A 23,509-nucleotide genomic window follows, 5' to 3' on the forward strand; every position below is an offset into this window, starting at 1 on the left:
CATGCAATAGATTAAAGGATTAAAAAAGAGGGGGGGGGGGGGGGGGGGGGGGGGGGGGGCGGCGGGGGGCGTCTTGGCCGTCAAAGCAACGGCTCACATTCTTTCCTCATGGGCGAATAGATTCCGTCCCAATAGTGAGAATGCTGAGCTGAAACTTGCGGGGAAAAACAGAGAAGGGTAGAAAGGCGATGAACTCGAGCACCTTAGCAGCTACCGCTACCTGCTACAACAACAAGATAATGTGCTCTCGCACCAGAAACAAAAACAAAAGATAAAACGGAGAGAAACATCACCATGACACACAAAATCAAGCCAACACAATGCGCGAGCACAATGCACCACTGGCAGTACTACAACTGGGCAAAGGTTATTTACCAAATGTTCACGGAACGATCATCCAGCACAATATACATGGAGCTCCACGTTTGATCTTTACAAGCTTTAGCGCAAACACGAAGCGCCATTGTCGTCACCATCCACCATCTTGCCACCTAGGTTAGAAGGTATGCTTATCACTTGTACATGACTGTTGTTAGGGCCTGGAAAGTGGGCACCTTTGCCCTGGTGCTAGAACAGGGTGTACATGGGGTACGCTATGTCGACCTGTGGACAGTTCATTCCAGAATCTGTGTTTCCATCAGTCCAGCTACCATGAGGGCTTGGCATTGTCGGCTGTTGGAGCAATGTGCCCGCCATACCACCTCTCATGCCTGATGTTGTCCTCTGGCAAAATGTATCATATCCCCCAGTGAACATGTAGCTACCGGTGGTTCCATCCCAATACTCAGGCTTATGATGTGGAGGATAAGGTGACAAGCGAGGTTGATTCGACCAACCAGGGAAGAAGGTACCTTGAAACTGTGCATGTCTCTGGTTGGTATCAGTTGAACGTGAAGAGGTTGTCACGTTTAGATTATTTGTGACATCAGCATCATCTTTCAGGCAATCTGTAGCCCAGCTAGGGAGATCTTGTTGATCTGTAATACCACAAGAATCTTGTACCAGGGCACCAGATGCGGGGCATAGTCCAGAGCAAGCAGGGGAGCTCACATATACAAATTTGTCCGAATCAGAAATGTGATGAGGCTTCTCAAATCCAGGAGGACAAGCCTGCCTCTTTCTTTCTTTTCTATCTGGTGCTGCTACATCAGTGGATGATACTGCACTGACTGGTCTTGATAACGTAGTGCTATCTGAACAATGAGATGGAACTATATCACCTGACCGAACCATTTGCCTGTTGTAGAAGCTTTCATGCCCTCCTTGTGCTGAATCTTGTTGTTTGCCATCAGTCGAAGGTAGCTGCTTATTAAGAGTGCTGTGGCAGAGACTTGCTCTTGTTATACCAGTATTAGAAGTAGGTGCATCTTGTTGATTTACCAGCTGCAATTGATTTCGTGATGCCAACTTGCGCTTCAAATCTGAAAGATTATTGGGCCCAGCTGTAGCTTCAGACTTGGCATTAGATGTAGAAAGATTGCTGGGCACAGGTCTGCTACTCATACTCTGCACTGCAGTTGATCTGTGTGATGCCGTGCTCTCTGAAAGCTGCTTATGATTTCCTGGGACTAGCTTTTCAATGATATCTGGACATCCATTCTTTTTCTCTGCTCCAGCATGAGATTTGACAGTAGCTGAAGCCTGCTGTGAGAGTTGCTCTAGGCTCTGGGAAACTAAATGACTTCTAGGAAGTGTAACGCGATCGCTGTGCTCAGTTTTTACCAAAGCAAGTTTTGTGGAACTTGAAGTGCCATTACTGATTTGTCCTGTTGCTTTAGGCCTGCCAAGTACAGTAAAACGCCGACTTGGTACAACTTGTCCTTGTGAAACTACATTGGAATACTGTGGCTTTTGCTGCGAAGTGTCAGATGTTCCATTTTCTGCTGAGGTCGTTTGCTTGGAATTTGAAGTGTCATTTCCTAACTGTGAAGATGCTTCAGATTTATCATTATTGGAGTCCAACTGCTCATTAAGGTGGCCTTTTGATCCTTGTGAAACTAAACTCATATTCGATGAGCTCTCCAATGAAGTGCCCTCAATAGGCCTACATGGATGCTGCATATGCTGTACTGATGTCGTACTTGAACGGCTACGCCCTCCAGGTGGTATATATTTTTGAGATTTGGGGTCAGACAAATTTTGCTGATTATTGTGTATGCTCTCATGGTAATTGCTTTGATGAATAACCGCACTTGCAGTAGATGATGGACTCCCAGAAGAAATGCTTGAGTCCCTGCAACACAAAAAAGAAGGGTGGTTCCACATCAGTGAAGGACTGAAGGTTAATATACATCAGGATCTGGCGGTCTGGCCCTAGCAACAAAATTATTTACCGTGAAGTGGTGGCTGGTGGTAAACAAGTATTCCTGTTAGCACCATTAGGTAGTAATCTTTCAGCATTGATGCAAATCTTTGCATAAAAGGACTCAGAGTTAGTACCATGATGGGCAAGTAATACATGCAAACTATAAAAAACACATTCCTTTACCTTTGCAACAAAATCATAAAAGTCATATCAAAACATAAGAAGATAAGTTTTACTTGATTATATCAAACCAAATGAGATTCTTACATCTTTGGAGATTCCACTACAAGTTGAAGTTCTTGAACTGCTGTCACCTGGAGGGGGTAAAGTACGTCCTGAGCGATGTTGGGGACCCTTGGCATCCATTCCCATCAAACGCTGCAGCCTAATCATAAGAAGAAACAAAGGACATTAAAAAAATATGGGGATGGTTCCTATAAATATATATATCATGTGCCCCTAAGGTGCCTGGCAATCCTATCTACGCAACCTCACATCTAACAAGCCAAATGGAGCATGGCAGCATTGAATATAGATATGAATTTGCACTACAAGGTTCAGCTAATTATGCTACATGGAAGAATTGAAGTAAACTTCCGTGAATGAACATGCTAACTGCAGCATCAGGAGGTGCTAAGGCAACACAAATCTCCTTGGTCCGATTTATCCACAGCTGTGGCACAGATAATCTTTTGTAGTTCTACATGTTCAGCTAGTTATCTAACTCATCCTTATTCTCAGTTGGCCCCAGCAAAATATTTATAATACAAATAAGATATCATGGAGCTAATAGAGGTTTATCAAAGTTTAACATTGTAAAACATGATGGACATTTATGCAATAAGTGCTGTCCAAGCCTGTAAGTCTGGAACCTAACCAGCATGCAGATAATCCAGGACTGCAAGAACCGGAGTCAACATCAAACAGCTAAAGAACCCTTTCTCTTCTATTTGTTTTGCTTTAGTTAGGGCCAGAATCACACGTGGGACTTAATGGTTTACATTCACCTTACTTTTAATGCCTGCTGCTTTTACACACCCTTATGAAATATAAAGGTGTCATTGCACCAGGTGCCCTATTATCCGTATTAAGAAACGACAAAAGTGCATCTTAAGACATTAGAATCTTCTGGTGCCCAGCAAATAAATGTTGCTTGTTCCGATTTATTTATATGAGTACTTGCAACTAATCAGCACTTTCCATTTATAATGCATCGCAACCATCTCAGTCCCCATTGTTGAATCCAAGGGCCCAGATTTGTACTTTGTCCTGATATTAATTACTATGGTAAGCGCCCCCCCCCCCCCCCCCCCCCGCCCCACCCCCCCACCCCCACCCCCCACCCCCAAAAAAAAGAAAGAAAGCAAAAGAAAAAAAACACAACAAAACAAAACATGCTCTTCTAGTAAGGCAGTAACTAATAGTTACTTGGTTGTAACATGCACAGCATCCGAAACAAGCTTGAAGGTGCCATAATCAGCAAAGGCATGACCATAATCACCAGGTTCGCGAATTGAGGATCGGGGACGACCGGGGTCGACATCCCTGTTCCAACAGTTTCGCGTTGCAATTTATGATGGGACGAGAAAGTTTGGCTAACCTGTTTTTGCTGCCAAATGGTGCAAGGTGCCGCAGTCAGCCACCATTATTTTGCTGGCGGCACAGAGCAGAGAGAGAACAGGGGAGGAAGGAGATGATGGTGGCTGCAGCTACGTGCATCAACTACAGAGTTCAGGACTTAGGGTTATGTTAGATGAATATTGGGCTGTTTGGGCCAGCATTCGGCAGCCCAAGTAATATTTTCTCTTTGCTTTAATTGCCTTTGTCCAGGCCAGCATTCAGAAGCCCATTTGACCTTTTCTTTCTTTCTTTTCCTTTTAATTTTGCTTTTATTACTTTGTATTGCCATGCTAGCTCATGTGCATCTCTAATTTATGACATAAAGGAGCTCAATGACCCGTGTCATCGACCTTGGCCATCGACCCAGATTAATCGGGTCATTCGTTCCAAACTACTCCCCCCTTCGACCCACATTTTTAGACACCCTAGACCCTCGACCCCAACCCCGACCCACGTCCCGAGAACTTTGTGACTACGGGCATGACCGTGTGATGTAAGAGTAGTGAGCAGATGGAACAAGTGGGCCCTGCATGGCAGAGTAGCATTTGGTGACAGAAAGACAAGCGTTTGTATCATTGAACCAGACATAAAATTACATTAAAACCAAAATAAAGACTTGCAGATCAGGAAGAACAATTCTTCCTCTGCTCTATCTATCTCTCAGTTCCTCTGTTGATTGCTCACATATCGGTGAGAGATCACTGGTGGCCAGAGGTTCACTATTGTTTCTTACTTATTCTCCATCAATGCGGATTCACATCGACTAGTACATGATAAAATTGTAGTATAAAAATATGTACCTTGCACACACCACAGAAACATCATCTTTGGTACAAATATCTTCTGCTGAGGCTTTATGATGCACATACGAACAGTTTGCTTTATAGCAAACCTGAGGCAAGGCACAGCCAATAATCAGAAAAGAAGAAACAGATGATTGCAGGGAACTGAATATATAATACATACCCTATTGCTTAGCCAGATATGGCAATATCTTGTGACACCAAAAGTTGCCCTACATGATCAGCATATAAATAGTAAGCCATACAGTTACAATAAGACAAATAATAAGATGGATGGTGTTAAGTTCAAGTCAAATTGTAGTATATTTAGAGCCCAACTTACTTTAAAGGTCTACCATCCAAGATGTAGCCATTAACTGCCTGTATGCATCTGACAGCCTCCTCTTCTCTTGCAAATGTAACATATCTAAAGGGATGCGAGCAAAGAATTACACAACAAATAAGCATCTGGCCTCAAACATAACACAAATAATTAAGCTTGATAAGAGTAACCGCTGTTCAATAGAAAATGCATCCAGTAGGAGCCAACAATATAATTAAGTAAAATTGGAACGGCAATCCCTGCTGCAAAATCATATATAATATTCTAATGTCACAAACAAAGGTGGATTGTCCATGTCACTAGAAAGTGGAAGGGAGTGTAAGCAAATTTGGAATGATCAAGGCATATTTTCCAAAGCGTGCAACTTTGGTTTGTAGCTCTTAGCTGCAAAGATAGGAAGAATGCTGTCTATATGTTTACGATCACATTACTGATCTGAACTTTCTATATCCAAATGACTTACACGCGGCCAGAATCAGGAATTTGTTGGTTAGCTCCAATATTATCAATGATAATGTTTTCTATCTTCCCATACTGTCCAAGGAAATTCTTCTGTCTCAACAACTGCGTGAATAGCATACAGTTAGCATTTATCTCACGTGCATTGTAAGATCTTACACGGGGGGGGGGGGGGGGGGGGGGGGGGGGGGGGGATCACGACCGTTACGTTCACATTCTCAGTACAAAGAATCTACCTTCTCGCTGGCAAACTCATTCGGCATACCAACAATATAAACAAGCTTCCGCTGAATCACACGGACATTATTTGGATCTTTTGGTTCTGACTGTCCCAACTGACCCTTTGCAGATGTTTGCTTATGAGACTTGGTTCGTTCTTTTTGATAGTTTGCCTTATCAGCACAAAGTTCCTTTAATCTGGCATTGGGGAAAATGAAGAGAAAATTCAAGTAAATTAAATATTATTTCATTTTAAAATAAGAAATTTCATAAATTACAATTTCAAGATTTGAAAATGACCATAAGGTGAAGAATGGATTTTTAGTGACAAAACACTGAAATTTAGAGATAAAGTACATGCATTTGGTTCCTGGCGCTTGTCTCCAGGATCCTATCCTTGTCATATACAGAACGGCATCCAGGGCACCTCCCACCAGATTCATCCTTCTGGTCCATTCCCATTATTCGATGCCAACAGTACAGACATATCTACAAAGAAAATGATGTATTATAAATATGCCAACCTAACATATACATTAAACCCACAAGGAAAGACATCGTTTGAGCTGTGCGTATTTTACTAAACCATGATTTAAAATACAGTATTGAATCATGAAGGTAGAAATGCAGCAAGCATTTCATTTCAGTCAATGCATTGTGTTATCTAAAAAAGGTTGCCACAGATACTCTGCACTGCTACAGCAGTGCAGCTGATGTTTAGACTATTATTATTGAATCCTGAAACATATTGCATCTATTTACTAAACATGAGCAACATTGACAGCCCCTGGTTTTTCCATATTTTCAAAAATAAAATAAAGTCCACTGATCATAAAGAGAACATACAACTGCAGGTATTTGTTACCATTTTAGCATGATATAGTTTTATGATTGCTGAGAAGAGTCTTAGCAATCAGAAGGTATTGAATACATGCAGATAAAGAATGAAGACAAGTAGAAAAAAATTGAAAACAAATTGCTTGCACGCTAAAATGATACTCAAGCAATGGAAATTTACCTCATATCCACATTTACAAGGCTTTAGTTGTTTATCTGTCAAATCCAAAGGGTCCATGCAAAGTGGACATTTGTCATTAGTTTGGGTGCTCATGGTGACTCCGCCCTTAAAGAAGCAAGAAAACTGAAAATAGAAGAAGGGTTAGGGTTATCTTACCAGAAAATAATACGATATAAGAATGTACAGTTTCAGAACATTATTAATCTAAATAATGGCATCACAGAAATGTTGCAAAAAGATGTAGGCCAGTCGACACACACAATGCATCAACCACTTCAGTATTAAAGCATCTCCAGCTTTCTTTCAGGTACAGGAAAACGAATTGTTAAGCACAGCACAAGCTTATATCCAAATAAGCTTGGAAGGTCAGGTTCGAAAAGACAAAAATGTCAAATAACAAGAATCATAAGTGTAATTCGGTGAATAAACATGCGAGGATCCCCTAGTAAAGTTTTGCTACAAGTATGCAAATTTAAACAAAGAATATGATAGCACAGCTTTTATGTAGACTAAATAATTAAAGCCAGGCATGACTTCAATATGGCATAAACTTTCAGTTCCACCAAGACGTGCTCTTTTTCCATTTATAACAGTATCAAAATATCCGATGAGTAAGTTTTGTATACACAAATTGGCACGTTCCATAAACGAAAGCATGTGAGCCATACTAGATTTGAACAGCTTGTTATCCTCAGTTGGGCAAATGATTGCACTTATTCACCTATTGCTTGCTTGTACAACGCATGAAACATTTTGTTCGAAGCAAAAGATATAGTCTGGAATGCTGAAAGTTAGCAAGTTGTTGCACTGTTAGAATCAACCATCACTTTGCCTAGACTTGACGTGATCATTATCATGCTAAGAAAAATCTATCGCTACACATCCTTTCATCAACAAATTAAAGCAACAATTTCTACTATGTACCAAAACAGGACTCCCACTACGCATCATCTACCTATTAATGGCAGCGCAACCTTCCTTTCAGTTCATGAACTCGAGAAGCCTGAAGGAAAGATGCACCAGGCTACATCATCATGATTCATGTGTGCAGTACTTTCCCTCTCTCCGTATCTCCTCTACAGCTCATTAAGTTCCAGAGCATTGCAAACTGCACTGACAAAAACTGCAGCATGCTGATCTCTTCCTAATAATTCAGGGGTCCACATGCAAATCCTCGACTTTGAGAGGTGCATGCAGCAAAAGTAAACCCAAAACCAGGTTAAAATCTAATGCTCTCTTATCCAGATAGATCATAATGCAAGTTTAATGACAAAAACCAACTAATCCCGTACTTGATAAATTAATTAGTCTTCAATACTCAGAGTCAAAGCCTAGAGTAAAAAGGAATAGCACAGTGACCTCGTGACCATTCCCACTAAAACCCCACCCCAAATACCAAAACCCCATAGAATCGAGGAATACTTTTTTTCTGCGATGCATCAAATTGCTGGTAAAGCCAAAAAAAAAAGAATTAACTCCAAACGCGCCTCAATACGCAGTATTGTGCAACCCAAAACCGACCCTCGTACTAGCCCCAATAATCAACAAGTTACCGAAAATCGCCGCCAAAACATCCCACATTCCACCGCAACCAAGCCCCAGGAATGATCGCGGCCAACCGCCGATTTCAACATTAAAGCGCACCCAAACCAATCGGGGAAAAAACCCACAAAAATTTTCACCAAAACCCCCGCCACAACAAAGCCCTAGAGAAATCCATCACCGGGCAATGCTGGAGAACAGCAGCCTGCGGCTAACACGCACCAAAGCACCGAGAAATCGCGGCCGAATGCCCCCCATAACCCCACATTGCCAGAATCGGAAAGCCCTAGCGCGAGGCGGAACGGGGGTTTGCGATCGGAGATTGGAGCGGGTGGGTGGGGAACTCACGTCGGAGGAGCGGAGGCGATCGGAGTCGCCGGCCGCCTCGGGATTAGGGTTTCGAGCTCCCCGCGTCGTCTCCCTCCAGAGACTCGCTCCTCCCCCTTCTCTCTCTCTCTCTCTCTCCTCCGCCGCGCCCCCCTTCGCAGCCGTCGCCTAAAAACTGAAGAGAAGAGCTTTCGCGTCCTGCCCCTCCTTTTTGTTTTTCTCTCGGGGCCAAAACGAGTCTCCAAATTTTTTTTCTGATGAAGTCCAAAGAGAAGCGAGGTCTTTAATAATTGGCACCCGCGGACCTACAGCCATCAGAGATACGTGGCCCCTCCGTTGCGAAGCCGCCACGTGGACCCCGATGACGCGTGGGGTCACCACGCAGTGACTCGGGGTGGAACAGCCTCCAGCGTGGCGGTGCGGCCCGTCAGGTCTTTTCTTGTTCTCTGACGCGGCCGTGTACTTTTGGGCTAGGCGCATTTCTTCATGCCATCTTCGCGCGGGCGTGGGGCCCGCGCCCGGTGGGACCACATGTCGGCCTCAGGGAGGCGCGGTTCCGCGGCGTGGCCCACAGAGATGGCTTGTCGTTTCCGGGGCGCCCCCGTATTATCCTCTCGGGATGAGACCCACACGCAAGCGCTTGGAGTACCCCACTGGGAACCGGGCCCAAAGGCTTGTGCGCGCCACCTGTCAGTGAGAGGGGGTAGGTGGTGGAGTGGACGCGACCGGGATCGGTGGGCTGGCTCCCATTGATGGCAGGGGATAGCGTGGTGGGGTGGGGAGGTTGGGGAAAGTGACTGCGAGAAGCAGGGTGCCTGTGCCCGGTCGCAGCCGCGGCGGCACCCTTGGTGTGGACCCCTATCGGGGTTTTGGACTCTTGGACTGGGTTTAATACGGGCCCGTGCACAACAGTGGGTTGATGGGGGGTTTGCACTTTGATCGCAGCTGGCTTGCAGGCTTTCAGGGAGCATGGCTCCATGGGACCACACCACCTTCATCTTCTCGTCGAACAGCTTGTGTTGGAAGAGCAGGCGCTCAGGCTGAGAGACAGCTGTTCCTCTGTTTTCTACAATAGCTTCTCTCCTGCAATGTTGTTCCAACTTCCAAAACAAGATGATGATACAAGATAGTTTGTTTTCATGGCATCTCTATTGGGCCTGTTCACTTGTGATTTTCTGGCAAGCTGCAGCTGTTGCTGTACAGCCCAGCCGTTCGGCTGCGGCCCAAACAGCAACAGCCCAGCAGCCAGCCAAACAGCTGTGCTTATTTTTCTCAGGCCGCACTCGCACTGCGTCTCCCGTCTCCCATCGCCTCCCACCGACGCCCCGGACTCTGTCGGTGTTTTAGACCGGCAACCCGCCTAGGGGTACCCTAGGTGGTCTTTTATGTGGTAAGGGTCGTCGAGAATCAAGGAATCAATGGTGACGCAAGGAACACGATTTAGATAGGTTCGGGCCGCTAGATCGCGTAATACCCTACGTCCTGTGTGTTGGTTTGTATTGATGTATGTTCTGGTCCTCAAGGATCTATGAATTGGAGTTGTCCTGGGCTTGGGTGTTGAGGTATGACCTTGAGGTCTGACCTGCCGAGCTAGGTACCCCTACACTCCTTTATATACTCCAGGGGGCAGAGTACTAGTCGGATTACAAGGAGGAGTCCTAGTAGGAGTACTCGGGACTAGTCCTAGTCGGATTACAGGGGAATCCTAGTAGTAGTCTGACTTCTTCCTTCCTTGCGGGTACTGGGGATGTATCCCCGACAAGCCCCCGAGCGCTTCATAGTCGAATGCAGCAGTCTTCGAGTAGTCTTGAGATATTCGCCGAGTAGTCTTGGTGCTCTTCGAGTACTTTGTCAGGCTGAATCTTTCAATGCTTCTCAAAGCTGCCATGAGGCTATGGTGTGCTCAAAGTCTTGATCAACACGATATTGTAGTCTTCGTGTATGGAGGGCGGCGAAAGTCGCACTCCATATGGAGTAGCCCCCGAGCCTTAGGTTGAATCGTAGAATTAGGCTGAGGGTCGAAATCTTGAATCTTCTTCTTTCAACTTTGAAAAAAGTCTTGGGTGTATCTTATCAGCCCCCGAGCCTTGGATTGATTAAATAATCAACCCGAGGGTCTTGAATTTTCACTCAGGTCATCATTCGAGTAGTCTTGCGGCGTCCAACCCCCGTGCATATGCGCCAGGTAAGTCGTTGGAGCCACGTCGAGTAGTTTTGCGGCGTCCAGCCCCCGAGCCTGGGAGCTAGCTGAGCCATTGGAGATATTAGGAGTACTGATTGGTGCTTAGCCCCCGAGTTCGGGAACTAGACTGTGCCGTTGGAGGCATGCTTAGTGGGCTCGTGACGAGCATCGTCGCCAAAGCTTGACCTGAAAGAAAAAATGCGTACATTATGTAGCATATTTGTAGGATTTTGAAACTGCTGAAATTTATCCAGTGATCAGTATGAAAGTTGTGTCATGCTCTTATTCCGGTCATACTCTTCCCGAGTAGGATGTATCCCCGACAGACTCCGCCTGGCACCGCCGCCCACCCCGCCTCCGCCCGGCCCCTCGCCCGCCGCCGCCGCCAGCTCCGCCACCGTCGTCGCCCACCCACGGATCCGCCGCCGCCCATCCCGCCTTCGCCCGGCCTTCCCCCGCCGACATCGCCCGCCACGGATCTGCCACCCTCCGCCCCACCAGCATCGCCCGTCCACGGATCCGCCGCCGCCCACCGTGCCTTCGCCCGGCCCCTCCCCCGCCGCCAGCCAGCCCGCCGCCGCCACCCTCCGCCCCACCCAGCTCCGCCGCCGCCGCCCTCCGTCCCACCCAGCTCCGCCGTCATCGTTCACCCGATCCGTCGCCGCCCATCCCACCTTTGGCCGGCCCCTCCCCCGCCGCCAGCCAGCTCATGGACGCCGCCCTCCGCTCCGCTGTCGTCGCCCGCCCGCCCACGTTGCTGCCGGCGCAAGGGCAAGAACTCGCGCCTGGATCCACTGGTGCCAGTGGCTCCCCGGCATCGCTGATCAGCTACTGTAGCAGCTGAATAGCTGGCTGTAGCAACTGTAGCAGCTGAATGGCTAGCTCATAAGCTGCAGCAACAGCCAGCTCAAGCAAACAAGCCCATTGTTTCTTCCTTTAAGAAACACCCATCAAACTATACTAGACGTATCTAGTGTAGTAATGCTTATGGTTAAATTAAGTGGGAAGATCACATTAACAAAAAAAAACTTTAATGTAGGGTTTGTTTGGCTGTTGCCGAAACCTCCCCCACTCCGGTTTTTTTTTTCCGGATTGGTTTGCTGAACGCGGCGGTTATGAGTTGCGGTTTAAAAAATGTTCACCGTACTTTTGGCGTCAGTTGACGCAAAAGTCAATTAAAGAGGCGTTATAATTTTTTGTCACGCTAGAAAGTGCGGCATGCAGATCTCAAGTGCAGTTACTTATGGCGAGCTGTGGCAGCAATTATAGACTCTTTCTTCTATTTTCCACTCTTTCTCATGCATAACCTAAATATTTATTAAAGGATTGCGTGTACACTAAGTAGTATATACGTGTTTATCGAATTAACTCTTTGGTTGCATGGTCACAATAAAATTGGTCAAACTTTGATCAAGACTAACTAGATTTCAACCTGGATTTTATGATTTTGCAAATCATCCTAGATTATGTGTTTTTGCCACATTTTAGTTCCCATTCTTGGGCCATGCATGTGAATTGGATCATCATTGGAGTCACCAACCAAGCCTTTAGTTTACGGCTTCCTGAATGTGATTCAGGGGGCGTTTGGTTCCCTTTGCTTATTTTTAAGCAAGTGTCACATCAATGTTTAGATACTAATTAGGAGTATTAAACGTAGACTATTTACAAAACCCATTACATAAGTGGAGGCTAAACAGCGAGACGAACCTATTAAGCCTAATTAATCCATCATTAGCAAATGTTTACTGTAGCAACACATTGTCAAATCATGGACTAATTAGGCTTAATAGATTCGTCTCGCCGTTTAGCCTCTACTTATGTAATGGATTTTGTAAATAGTCTACGTTTAATACTCCTAATTAGTATCTAAACATTCGATGTGACGGGTGCTTAAAAATAAGCAAACCAACCAAACCAGGCCTCACATGCTAGTAGGATTTGGTGGTGGAGGATCCCTCGGCCAGCCGTCGTTTTGAAAGTAAGACCAATATGGTGCGACTTCACCCTAAACAGCTCCTCCTCCTGTAGCAGTAATGTGGTGAGGGCCGGAGACAGAGGAGCTAGTTTTTCTAGCTCCACCGGCTTCACCTCCTTTCCGGTTCATGTTGAGACCTCGGTACCCGTTCCAGCTCCGTGATACATTATTCAACAATGCTGCATAGTGCCAGTTGCTGTAGCGAGGAAATGAAGCCCCTCTTGATGGAGCCACACCAAACGAGATGTAAGTACTAGCTAGCCCATCGTGGATCATCGTAACAAAGTGAAGAGATCGTCCCAAGCAGCACCGCGAGCGATATCGACAACTGACAGGATGAAAGAAAACGCAAGCACGAGCCTCATTTGTGATGCTCCGGCGTGCCATAGCTAACAAACAGGGCCGACAATCTCCGCACTGTAATCAAACTCACAAAATGCAAGAGGGTTAAGCTGCACGGCTCATTCACTGAGCCGGTGCGCGTCACTTCTGGTATGCGTTTTGCTTCCACTTGATTCACGTTGTACTAGACACCACAATCATATCAGGATCTCATCCACCTCAGATGTTGTTATATAGGCATTATTTTCTTCTTGATGCGCTCTGTTTGAAACAGGTTTCCCGGGTTCTGGAGTATATACTTGTAATTGCTTATTTTTTGTTAGGTTGGAAAAGCTATCTTATTAGAGAAGTTTGCTGTGTAAGATGTGGTATGTAGTGGCTATTTGAGGGATTTGGCTACACACAATCGTTTTTTGTTTGATTTGTTAAACACACAAATTTGGGGGAATATTAACTGTTGCTTTTCTGTGATTACAGCGGAAAGGCACCACTTGTATTTTCCAGATTGGGTTTCCCACACCACAAAGGGAGCGCAGAGCTGCAGAAGCAGTGAAGGTACATATGTCATAATGCACACAACAATTTTAACATATTTAATGTTCCAGTACTTTGATCGGCATTTTAGCAAACATTTTGATGTTCCGGTATTCTGTTGATCGTCCAGAAATAGTGAAGGTACATATGTCATAATGCACGCAACAATTTTAGCATATTTAATGTTCCAGTACTTTGATCGGCATTTTAGCAAACATTTTGATGTTCCGGTATTCTGTTGATCGGTGTACATATGTCACAGGAGTATCATGATCCTCCGGAGGAAGGACTTCCACAGCCTGCTCCACAGCAGAATGTGGTAAGGATTTTTGTTGCATGGTTTTCCTTATTTGTTGCATGCTGCGTTATATAATCTGTTGATTTTTTTTATCTTACGAGGAAGATATCTCTCTCAAGCAGTATTACCAGATTGGTATACCATCCTTGGAGGGTCAGATAGCATCAGTGGACAAAAAAGTGGTTGAAGTAATTAGAGACCCGGACACAAGCCCTGCAAATGAAAAAAAAATAGCTAGAAAGCTCGGAAGAGGGCAGAAGTTCTTGGAGTCGCTTAAGGCTAATGTGTCACATATGTAAGTATTTTAACTTCCTTCCCTTGTTTTCCACAATTCAGAACTAAACACTTGCAGTGCTTACGTGCCAATACTGTACACTATGTTGCTTTTGTCCCATAGTTGGTGATGCTTTTGTCCTTGTACTATAATCTTTCACGTTTCCCTCATTTACACTGGTATGCTGATTTTTGATAGTCTAAAATTCCCATCAACCCATATGATGTCAGTCCTTGTCATCTCCAAATATGTTGGTATTTTGTAGAAAATGGCAATACCTCTGTTTTACCTCATTAGGCCATTAGATTGCAATGGCACCATGTCTTGAACTCTGGCTTTTGTTCTTGCATCCCACAAAATGGTTAACGCAATTTTACTCGACTTGCTGGTGTTGGTCTTGGGTTTGTATGCTAAGAAAAACATAAGCTCGTATGAACCGGTGGCCAACTTAGACTGCAGTACTCATTATACCAAGTCAACGGTTAATAGAGGATTTGCTAATTGAAATGCCATTGTACCAATAAGTCGAGAAGGCAAATGGAACATGTTAAATGCACATTATTAACTGAACTTGTTGCATCATAATTGCAAAACATGAGTCTAATAAATTCTGCCCATAGCATAAATATTCACTGGTGATCGACAAATGCAGAAGTCCTGCTCTTAATGAAATAGCTGTTTGTTCTTGGATAGTCTGATCTGACAGTACTGTAGAAGAGTTTTAACTTATGATTGTTCTGTTCTGCCACAGGGAAGAGGTTGAGGCGGCCCAGGAGCTCATGGGGATGACTGTAGCTCTGGAAGAGCAAGGAGCAGCTATGGTGGCTGCAGCTCAGTACCACCAAGGAGCATGGTCTGAGCCCATCGCCGAAGAGTTGATGGGGCTGGATGGAGCTGCTGGATCCCTGGATGAGTCAGGAGCAGCGCGGCCTGCTATGGAGGCTTGTGCCAAGGCCCATGGAGCAGGGCCTGAGCCCATTCAAGACAATTGAGTTAGCTGAATTGCCCAGCTTTCAGCGGGTCTATGTGCATTACTTGTCGTCGTTTACTTCCATCTGTTCTGTAAGCTGGAACTGATTTGTGACTCCAGTTCTTTTGTTGAGCAAATGGATGGTTAGAACAATTATCTCCAGTTGTGCGACTTTCTGGGGTTTGTACATTTTTGGAATTGGTTTTACAGGTTTATTAGGTGGTGCTGTTATTTTGAGACCGAATCACAGAATGTGTTTGCTTTAGGATCTTATTTTCTGGTGATGTTTAAGCCAGATGCTTGGTTGGCTACCAATTTCTGAGTCATGAGTAACACTGTAACAGTGCAAATAGTTGAGGAGGGTGCTAATTGCTGAGGAGATTTTCAGTGCATCTGTCGGCACTGTGTTTTTTCTTTTTAATTAATAACCTCTTTGAACTTCCAACAGATGTGAGCAGTGATTATGGGCCTGTTTGGGAGCACTCCACTCCAGAAAAACCAGCTCCACTCCACCAGCTCCACATTTTCCTAGCTCCACTCCACCAACTCAAAAAAAACATGGAGCTGCTGCACGTGTTTGGCTGATGGCAGTGCTCCAGCTCCAAAAACATGAGCACTTGTTGTGAATGGTCTATTTTACCCTTTGTGAACGGACCCACATGTCATACTCTTCTATTTTCTCCTCTCTTCTTCCTCTCTCTCCTCTCCTCTCCTCTTCTCAGTTTTAAACAATGCTACATATATTACAAGAAATTATCATGCGAAATGTAGAACAATCTTGATCATCAATCAGAAATGACGACGAGAACCAATCACAACTCAAACACCATCTCATCTACACGAGCAAGCAATTCATCTTTCTTCCTGTTTGCACATCGCAAGAGCAGCAGCACGTACTCATCTACACGAGCAAGCAAGTCATCCACACCTGGACATGATCTTGACGAGCGCGCGGCGGGCGGCGCGAGGGGCGGCGCGGCAGGGGCGGCGCGGGGCGCGCGGCGGGCGGCCGCCGCGGCCGGGGACGGGCGCGCAACGGCGGCCGAGCGGGCGGCGCGGCAAGGCGGGCGTGGCCGGGGCGGGCGGCAGCGGCCGGGCGGGCGGCGCGGCAACGGCACGGTGGAACGAGTGCGACGGGAGCCTTTTTTGTTTCCCGAACCGGTACCATGTGTAACGAGTGGCAATGGTGGGTAAATACCCACCAACTCCACGAGGAGGTCTGTAGATGGGGTTTTTGGAGCACCTCTTGAGGTACTCCACAAAAAACGTGGATCTACCCCCTGCTCCACCTTTTTCTTGGAGCCGGAGTTGCTGGAGCTAGACGCGTTTGGCTGCGAGTTTTTTGGAGTTGGTGGAGTGGAGCAATTTTTTGTGGAGTGGAGTGCTCCCAAACACCCCCTATAGTGGGTAGGTTGGTTACATTTTGAAAAATGTCCATTTTACTACCCTCACATGTCCCTACGCGCGCAAGTAATAAGCGCGTGACTGAGAAGTAACCCATCTTGCAACTTCTTCTATGAATTCCTGTATGAGGCCTACTCTCCGATGCATTCTTTTTTTTTTTGGAGCACCACGATACCTGGAGCTGTTATGTGCCACTCCACTCCTGATGAAGTGTACGCGGAGCACGGCAGCCGGCAGGTCGCATCCTGCCCAGCAAATTCGACCGCGACCATAGGCCGTACGGCGATCCAAGTGACGGACAATGCTACAGAGCCCAGGTAGCGGACACAGCACTACTGCGTCCCTTGCCAGCCGGGGCCATCCCTGGAAATATCAAATATCGAATTCGAATCTAACGGAGCCGATCGACGAAACTGTGTGTTCTCCCGACGAACGAACAACAAACCAGTGCACGGGCGAGCGAGCGCCCCGGCCGGCCGGCCTCACCACGTGCTCGGCGGCAGCGAGCCCTGCCGGCCGGGGACCCCCTCGACCGCTCGCCCCAGCCGGCCGCTCCCGGCGCTCCCGCGACGTACTAGTACTACGCGCGCGTGCGTGCCAGCTCGCCATGCCGCGCGGCGCGGCCACTGGACTCGATCGATCACCCGTCGGCGAAACTCGCCGTGGTTTCAGCGGCTGATGACTCGGAGCGGAGTGTCCGATCTGATCTGACGGGGAGCTAGCTAGCCATAGCTTAGTGTGCCACGATCGTCTCCGATGCCTGCATCGCGTTCATTTGCATGAATGGCGTTTGTACCAAACCACTGCTGCCTAGCACTAGCAGAGTATAGCGAAAGGCAGCGTGCTTGGATGGCTACGAGGTAGCCGCGGGATCCGAGTTTCCCTTTTGATCGGCGCGGCCCAGCTATGGTTAGGAACAGGATGCGGCAGATCTGGTTGAACAGGCAGTGGCTGTCGCTGGTGTCGCACAAAGGCGAGGTATGATTGGACCGTCCGTCTCATCGGGTGACAGGGCTCCCGCCTGGCAGGCTGGCCGGCTACCTAGCTCAAGTGTTCATTGTTCAATCCATGTCTCCCTGGATCATCATGTCGAGCATCCTTCCGCTGATTTGAGCACGGTGCAATGTGCGTGGTAGATAAGTAGGATGAACCAGCCTGGCGAGCAGATGGAAAGAAAAAATGCATGAGAATTTCAAGCTAAACAGGATAAGTGGCTTTCATGATCGTACCCCTATTTCGAAGACCAATTGTGATTTTGTATTTATGTTTTAACTTTGTGATCTTGCCTGCTGACTGACCGACTGACTGATATTTATCGTTAATTTGACCCATAGTACATCCCTAAATTCAGCTGTTTCAAGTAGAGGCTAAATTCTTGATGGAAATTAAGATAGAAAATCCTGTTACAGCGAATTATTTTTTTCGATCTGAATGACTAATGATAAGTAAGACCAGGTGCTTAATTCAGCAAGTGGCCCACCATTCCCTGAACCGGATCTTGGTTTGACTGATGTCTCATGTCCGGGTGTCAGAGTGTCATTCATCCCCTATGGATAAAACACGCGCTATCTTCTCTATTCACTTCTAATCAAACACCCTCTTTGATGACACATTTCGCTGTTACTTCTGCTGGAGCTGTCCAGGGGCAGGCAACGCACTGCAGATTACAGTGTTACACTCTTGTGCAGCACAGAACATAACGCCTTTACAAGGAAAGTGCGCGCTGCAGGTAACATGTAACAACTGGCTTTATGTCCCGTCATGGTTGCACTCAAGTACCGCTGCTGTTGGAAGGGCCACAAAAACAGGCTGGCTAATGTTGCACGATCAGGCAGGCATTCACGCGCCGTACTGATTTCTGAAAACAGGCCACCAGCATCATCAGTGCCTACTGATCGATTCAGTCGTTGAAACACAGCATCATGCATGGTAGAATAGATGGTACTCGATGGACGGATAGGAAGACACATATTAAGGTGATATACCTGTGCACCATGTCCATATCCACACGTACTTGCTACAATGGCCATAAGCAACAGAGCATGGCCACTGGCCTGATGCATGATCATGGCCAACATGGAAACCTGACATGCAGAAGCGTACATGATCCTACTTGCTTAGCTAGCTTAGGTAGCCTAGCTATTGGGCAGCTGTGATCGAATCATCTTATCATCTAGCTAGTTGTTCTCAAAGCGGGAGAGGCGGTCCTCCGCGAGCCTGCCCCTGCACCCGCTGGTCTTGAACTCCCTCCAGGTGAACTCCAGGTACCGGCTCCGGCCGCCGTCCCCGAGGAGCTGCGGCAGCGGCGCCAGCCTCTCGCCGGGCGGCGGGCCGCCGAAGAAGATCATCGACACCCTTGACCTCTCGCTATTCACCACCACCCGGTGCCTCACGCTCCGGAACCTCCCGTTCGTCAGCACCTGCACGACGCCCATGCATCAGCAGAGAAGTAAGAAGCAGCAGGCAGCATATGCTTTGCTTGGCCTTTTCATTGTACGGCTGCCAGCGGTTTCACGTGCAGTTTGGGCCCTAGATATGATCGTACGTGCCATTTGTATGTCGCTCGATCGATCGTGTTGGGTCGACGATGTTGACCGATCGAAAGATCTCGAGTACTGCTGCTAGCTGCTCGTGACTGACGACTTGCTCGATCGATCGAGATGACTGACAGAGTGACAGGCACAGTAAAAGCGACAGAGGATCGGGTTCGAGTACCTGCAGGGTGTCGCCGACGTTGACGAAGAAGGCGTCCCCGTCGGGCGGGACGGAGGCCCAGGCGCCGCCCCGCAGCGCGATCTCCAGGCCGGAGGTGCCGTTGGAGCGGAGCACGGAGATGATCTGCGGGTCGGTGTGCTCGCCGAACCCCGTCAGGTTGGGCGGCGCGCCCGCCGCCAGCTCGGGCGCCGCCGGCCGCGGCGGGTAGTGGTTCACCCGCAGCACGCAGTCGCTGTCCTCGTTCGTCACCAGCCGCGCCAGCGCGCCGCCGCCGCCGAGGCCCAGCCCCTCCTCCATCAGCTCCAGCACCGCGCATGCCATCCGCCGCACCGCCACCGTGTACTCGTCCAGGAGATCCCTGCATTCGCGCGTTGTCAGAAGAAACATCACAATAAATTGTAAATCCAGCTTTACTCTGTTTCTGGATTTTCAATGATGTCAAGATGCAGGATAGGGACGCGTGATGAGCGCTCTTGCCAGCCGCCGCTCGTGCGTTGGAGATCCGCGGCTGCACGTCACCACTCGCGCCAGAGCCCCGGCACCGCCACCGCACCACCGCAATCAATGGGCGGCGCCGGCGCGTCGAGAGAGACCATGCAACCGACGTCGTGCAAGCAGGCGCAGCACACCACGCAGCGGCAGCGGCAGCGGCGCGTGAGTCAAAATGGCGTGTACGTCGGCCGCCGGAAGCCTGTGACACAACGCGCGGCCACGACGAGCAGTCTTATCCACGGACAGGAAGAATCCATTTTCTTTTCTTCCCCGACACTGTTCATGAGTCTGGTTTTCGTCAACTTGGCTGCTAAGAAATTCCACTACTGATACCGTGTTGATTCCTAGCACGTGCGCGTGCTCCGTGTGGTATTGCTCCACGTCAGAGACATGGAGTGGGAGTGCAGCTGTGGAAGGAAAGGCATTGCAAGAGGTGACGTGTGTGTATGCAGGCAGAGGATGGAGAGGGAGGCAGCAGCGACGTCGGTGCAACACCGACCGCTGACGTGAACGTCACCGCTTCGACTCAACTCACCGTAAGGGGCCAGCCGGCGTGGAAGTCGACCACGAGGCGGCGGCGGCGGCGGCGGCAGCCGCAGCGCACGGCAATGTCGAGGACGACGCGGAGGTGGCGACGGGCACGGCGCCGGCGGGGGTGACGCCGAGCAGGAGGTACTCGATCCACCCGAGGTCGCCGTTGCCGCCGATCTGCTTGCTGCCGTACCCGAGCGTCGGGGCCTCCTCCTCCTTCACGCCCTGCGGCAGCGCGAAGAACCCGGCCGCCGCGGCCTCGGCGGAGCGCACGAGCTCCACCGGCACGCCGTGGCCCGTCACCCGGAAGAACCCGTGCTCCTCGCACGCCGCCACCAGGGCGCGCGCCGCGGCCTCGCGCGCGGGGCCCGCCGCGGCGGACAGGTCCACCGACCGCACGTCGGCCACCGGCGGCTGCGCCGCGGGGAGGGCGATCTGCTCGAGCTCACCCTTGTCGAGGACAACCATGGCCGAGGAAACAGAGGAAAGCAGAGGAAGAGGTTTATGCGCAGCGCGAACGCGAGAGCAAGAGGCCCGCGTGCTCACCTCTTATATAGCCACGGTGCATGGCTTGGCGATATCCAGCATGCTGTTGCAACCTTGGCCGTCTGATCAAGCATCAGTGGCCAAGATCAAGGCCTAGTACTATTTGTTAATGTCACTGCATGTAAGTCTTGTTTACCGCTATTGCAAACGCACTCTCAATCCGTGAGGCTCGATCTCAGCCATTGGATTGCTTATATGAGGGGATTGTTCCAAGGATTTCCATGGCTCTGTTTGAATTTGTAATAGATCCTAAGAATTTGATCCGAATATTTCATATGCAACCGTGCCTTTGAGTGTGTTACATCAGTCATCTACTCAATAATTCATTATTGCAAGTCTTAACTATAAGCCTTTTGAGCGTGTTGTTTGAGATTAAATCGGTTGGGTGCACGGCATTTTCTAGCATAATTTATGAGACCCCACAAAGGTTCATATGCTTGCTCGAAATCTTTCTTCTTATAAAACTAAAACAACGTCGAAGAAAAAATTGTACACGTTATGAACTTGGTGCTTTGATTGATTGAGAGTAGTGGCAAAGGGATATGAATAATACTCCCTCCGTTCCAAATTGTAGATCATTTTAACTTTTCTAAGTTCATTAATATTATTATGCATCTAGACATACACTATATCTAGATGCATAATAATATCTACGAATTTAGAAAAGCCAAAATAACCTACAATTTATAATGGAGGGAATACATGATATTAATCGCCACATCCTTATCGTAGCACCCGGCAATGCTTGCATGGTACATCCTTGAAATCGATATTTGCTTAAACAAGCTGCTCACATGAGGTGTCCATTATCATCTGCTACGTTGCAAGAAACAGAAAGTGTAGATTTAGATTGCTTTGACTTCTGATGGCTATCGTAGTTTTATGGCATTGCACTTCTTACCAAGAAAAGGTTAAGTGGTGGCGTGTATCGTTGAACATGTCTCAAGTGATCGTTGGTTGGTTGCTTTGTTGGCGGTTGTCAAGTGGTTCTTCCAAATCATTCTCGCATAGGCGCATTAACACGTGAATTGAGCTTAGCGCATCTTGTGAATTGTGATGAAAACAGAAGGTGATCGCGACTCCTGACATTTGTAAGCACGGGGTCACTGCAAACTCAGCTAGTTTTGGAGAAAACCAAACGTGTTTCCTCCACCTTCTCTCTATTGGACAGGCAAGGACCTTCTTTTATAGGATTGGAATGCGATTGGAACGGGACCAGCTGAGCAAAAGTTTTGATCATAGAAGTACATGGGTGCCACCAATCTGTTCCTACAGATCATTTACATCTACTACCATACCCCCCTCTAAATTCCCTGTCCAATGTCACAACCCTTTGGGGTTAATTATGGAGGTTCCTGCCTAAACTTGTGCCCAAAAAAGTTCGTATTTATTTCAAACACTCGCAACTCATAAAGGTTTAGTACGGTTGTTGGTCAGGAACTAGCAGGCACAATACTTTCAATCCATATGTACAGACCATAAAACTATTTGCAAAACTTTTGTGTCTCTAGCATCACTTTGTCTTTCTCATTTCCAAACACACAATCCAAACTCCGTTCTTAAACATATAATTATTTTTTGAATTAATGAGTCTCTCCTAAATGTTATATTTAAAAATGCCATGTTTCCTAGCGTACAAAAAAGTAGCACATGGCCTGTTTCCACTCTTTCAGCCTAGGTTTTCTTGCCTCACCAACGTTTTTCTGCTACCATTTTTACATGTCACTGTCTGTAGACATCCGTACGTCAAACGCAACGTGGATCAACTCCCGTTCTCTTCCACACAAGCCGTCACGTTCCACTCCAGCTCGCTATCGGCATTAGATTTTGACAGCAACTTCAATGGAAACGGTCCGATTGGTTAATTGACATGATGGAAAAGATGTGGGATTCGATGGGGTGTTTGGATACTGGTACTAAACTTTATCAGTGTCACATCAAATGTTCGGATGCTAATTAGAAGGACTAAACATAAGTTAATTATAAAATTAATTGCAGAATCCTGTGCTAATTCGTGAGACGAATCTATTAAGCCTAATTAATCCGTCGTTAGCAAATGGTTACTGTAGCACCACATTGTCAAATCATGGACTAATTAGGCTTAATAGATTCATCTCACGAATTAGACTCCATCTGTGCAATTAGTTTTGTAATTAGCCTATGTTTACTACTCCTAATTAGCATCCAAGCATCCGATGTGACATGTGCTAAACTTTACTGGAGTGTACCCAAACACCCTCTAAGATACGCTGAGCTCAACCAAATAAACAACTAGTGCTATCTTATCTTTATATCCTGAAGAACTATATCTATATCTGAGGTGGGCATCTGTATATTGTCCTGATAAACTAAGATGTTTGATTTGAGAAATCGAGTTCAAACCTGGCTATCGACGTTTCATTATAGTTTTTCTCGCAAAGGTAATGTGTCAGTTTACCTCGTTTCTTGTTGATTCCCAAACTAATCAAGAGATGAAACTGAAATTACCTGTTCAATTATTTGCCGGGACGAGATAGCGAGATGTGCACGCGCCATTGACATCCCTTTTCATTTCGTGGTGATGTGCGCAAAGGAGGAGGAGCGGCCGTCAATTTGCTTCGCTGTCCGGCTGTCGACTGTCATTGACGAAAT

The 23,509-nt window shown here is 47.3% G+C and overlaps 2 protein-coding genes across 2 annotated transcripts; both read right to left on the reverse strand.

The window, feature by feature from the left end:
* Positions 1-327: 327 nt before the first annotated feature.
* LOC117854824 (uncharacterized) lies at positions 328-8,852 on the reverse strand. The gene is made up of 11 exons (XM_034737076.2): positions 8,637-8,852; positions 6,747-6,869; positions 6,090-6,217; positions 5,746-5,926; positions 5,514-5,614; positions 5,051-5,134; positions 4,892-4,940; positions 4,726-4,817; positions 2,573-2,690; positions 2,334-2,410; positions 328-2,233 (listed from the first exon to the last, which is right to left on the reverse strand). The coding sequence occupies exons 2-11, from the start codon at positions 6,837-6,839 to the stop codon at positions 568-570; spliced, it is 2,589 nt and encodes an 862-aa protein (XP_034592967.1). The 5' UTR covers positions 6,840-6,869; positions 8,637-8,852; the 3' UTR covers positions 328-567.
* A 9,713-nt stretch (positions 8,853-18,565) lies between these two features.
* On the reverse strand, positions 18,566-20,838 carry LOC117855565 (gibberellin 2-beta-dioxygenase 3). Its single transcript, XM_034737952.2, has 3 exons — positions 20,337-20,838; positions 19,310-19,667; positions 18,566-19,014 (listed from the first exon to the last, which is right to left on the reverse strand). Exons 1-3 carry the CDS (start codon positions 20,798-20,800, stop codon positions 18,772-18,774), a joined length of 1,065 nt encoding a protein of 354 aa, XP_034593843.1. The 5' UTR covers positions 20,801-20,838; the 3' UTR covers positions 18,566-18,771.
* Between the last annotated feature and the right edge of the window lie 2,671 nt (positions 20,839-23,509).

This window comes from Setaria viridis, chromosome 5, assembly GCF_005286985.2.
Source record: "Setaria viridis chromosome 5, Setaria_viridis_v4.0, whole genome shotgun sequence".
Lineage (NCBI taxonomy): Eukaryota > Viridiplantae > Streptophyta > Magnoliopsida > Poales > Poaceae > Setaria > Setaria viridis.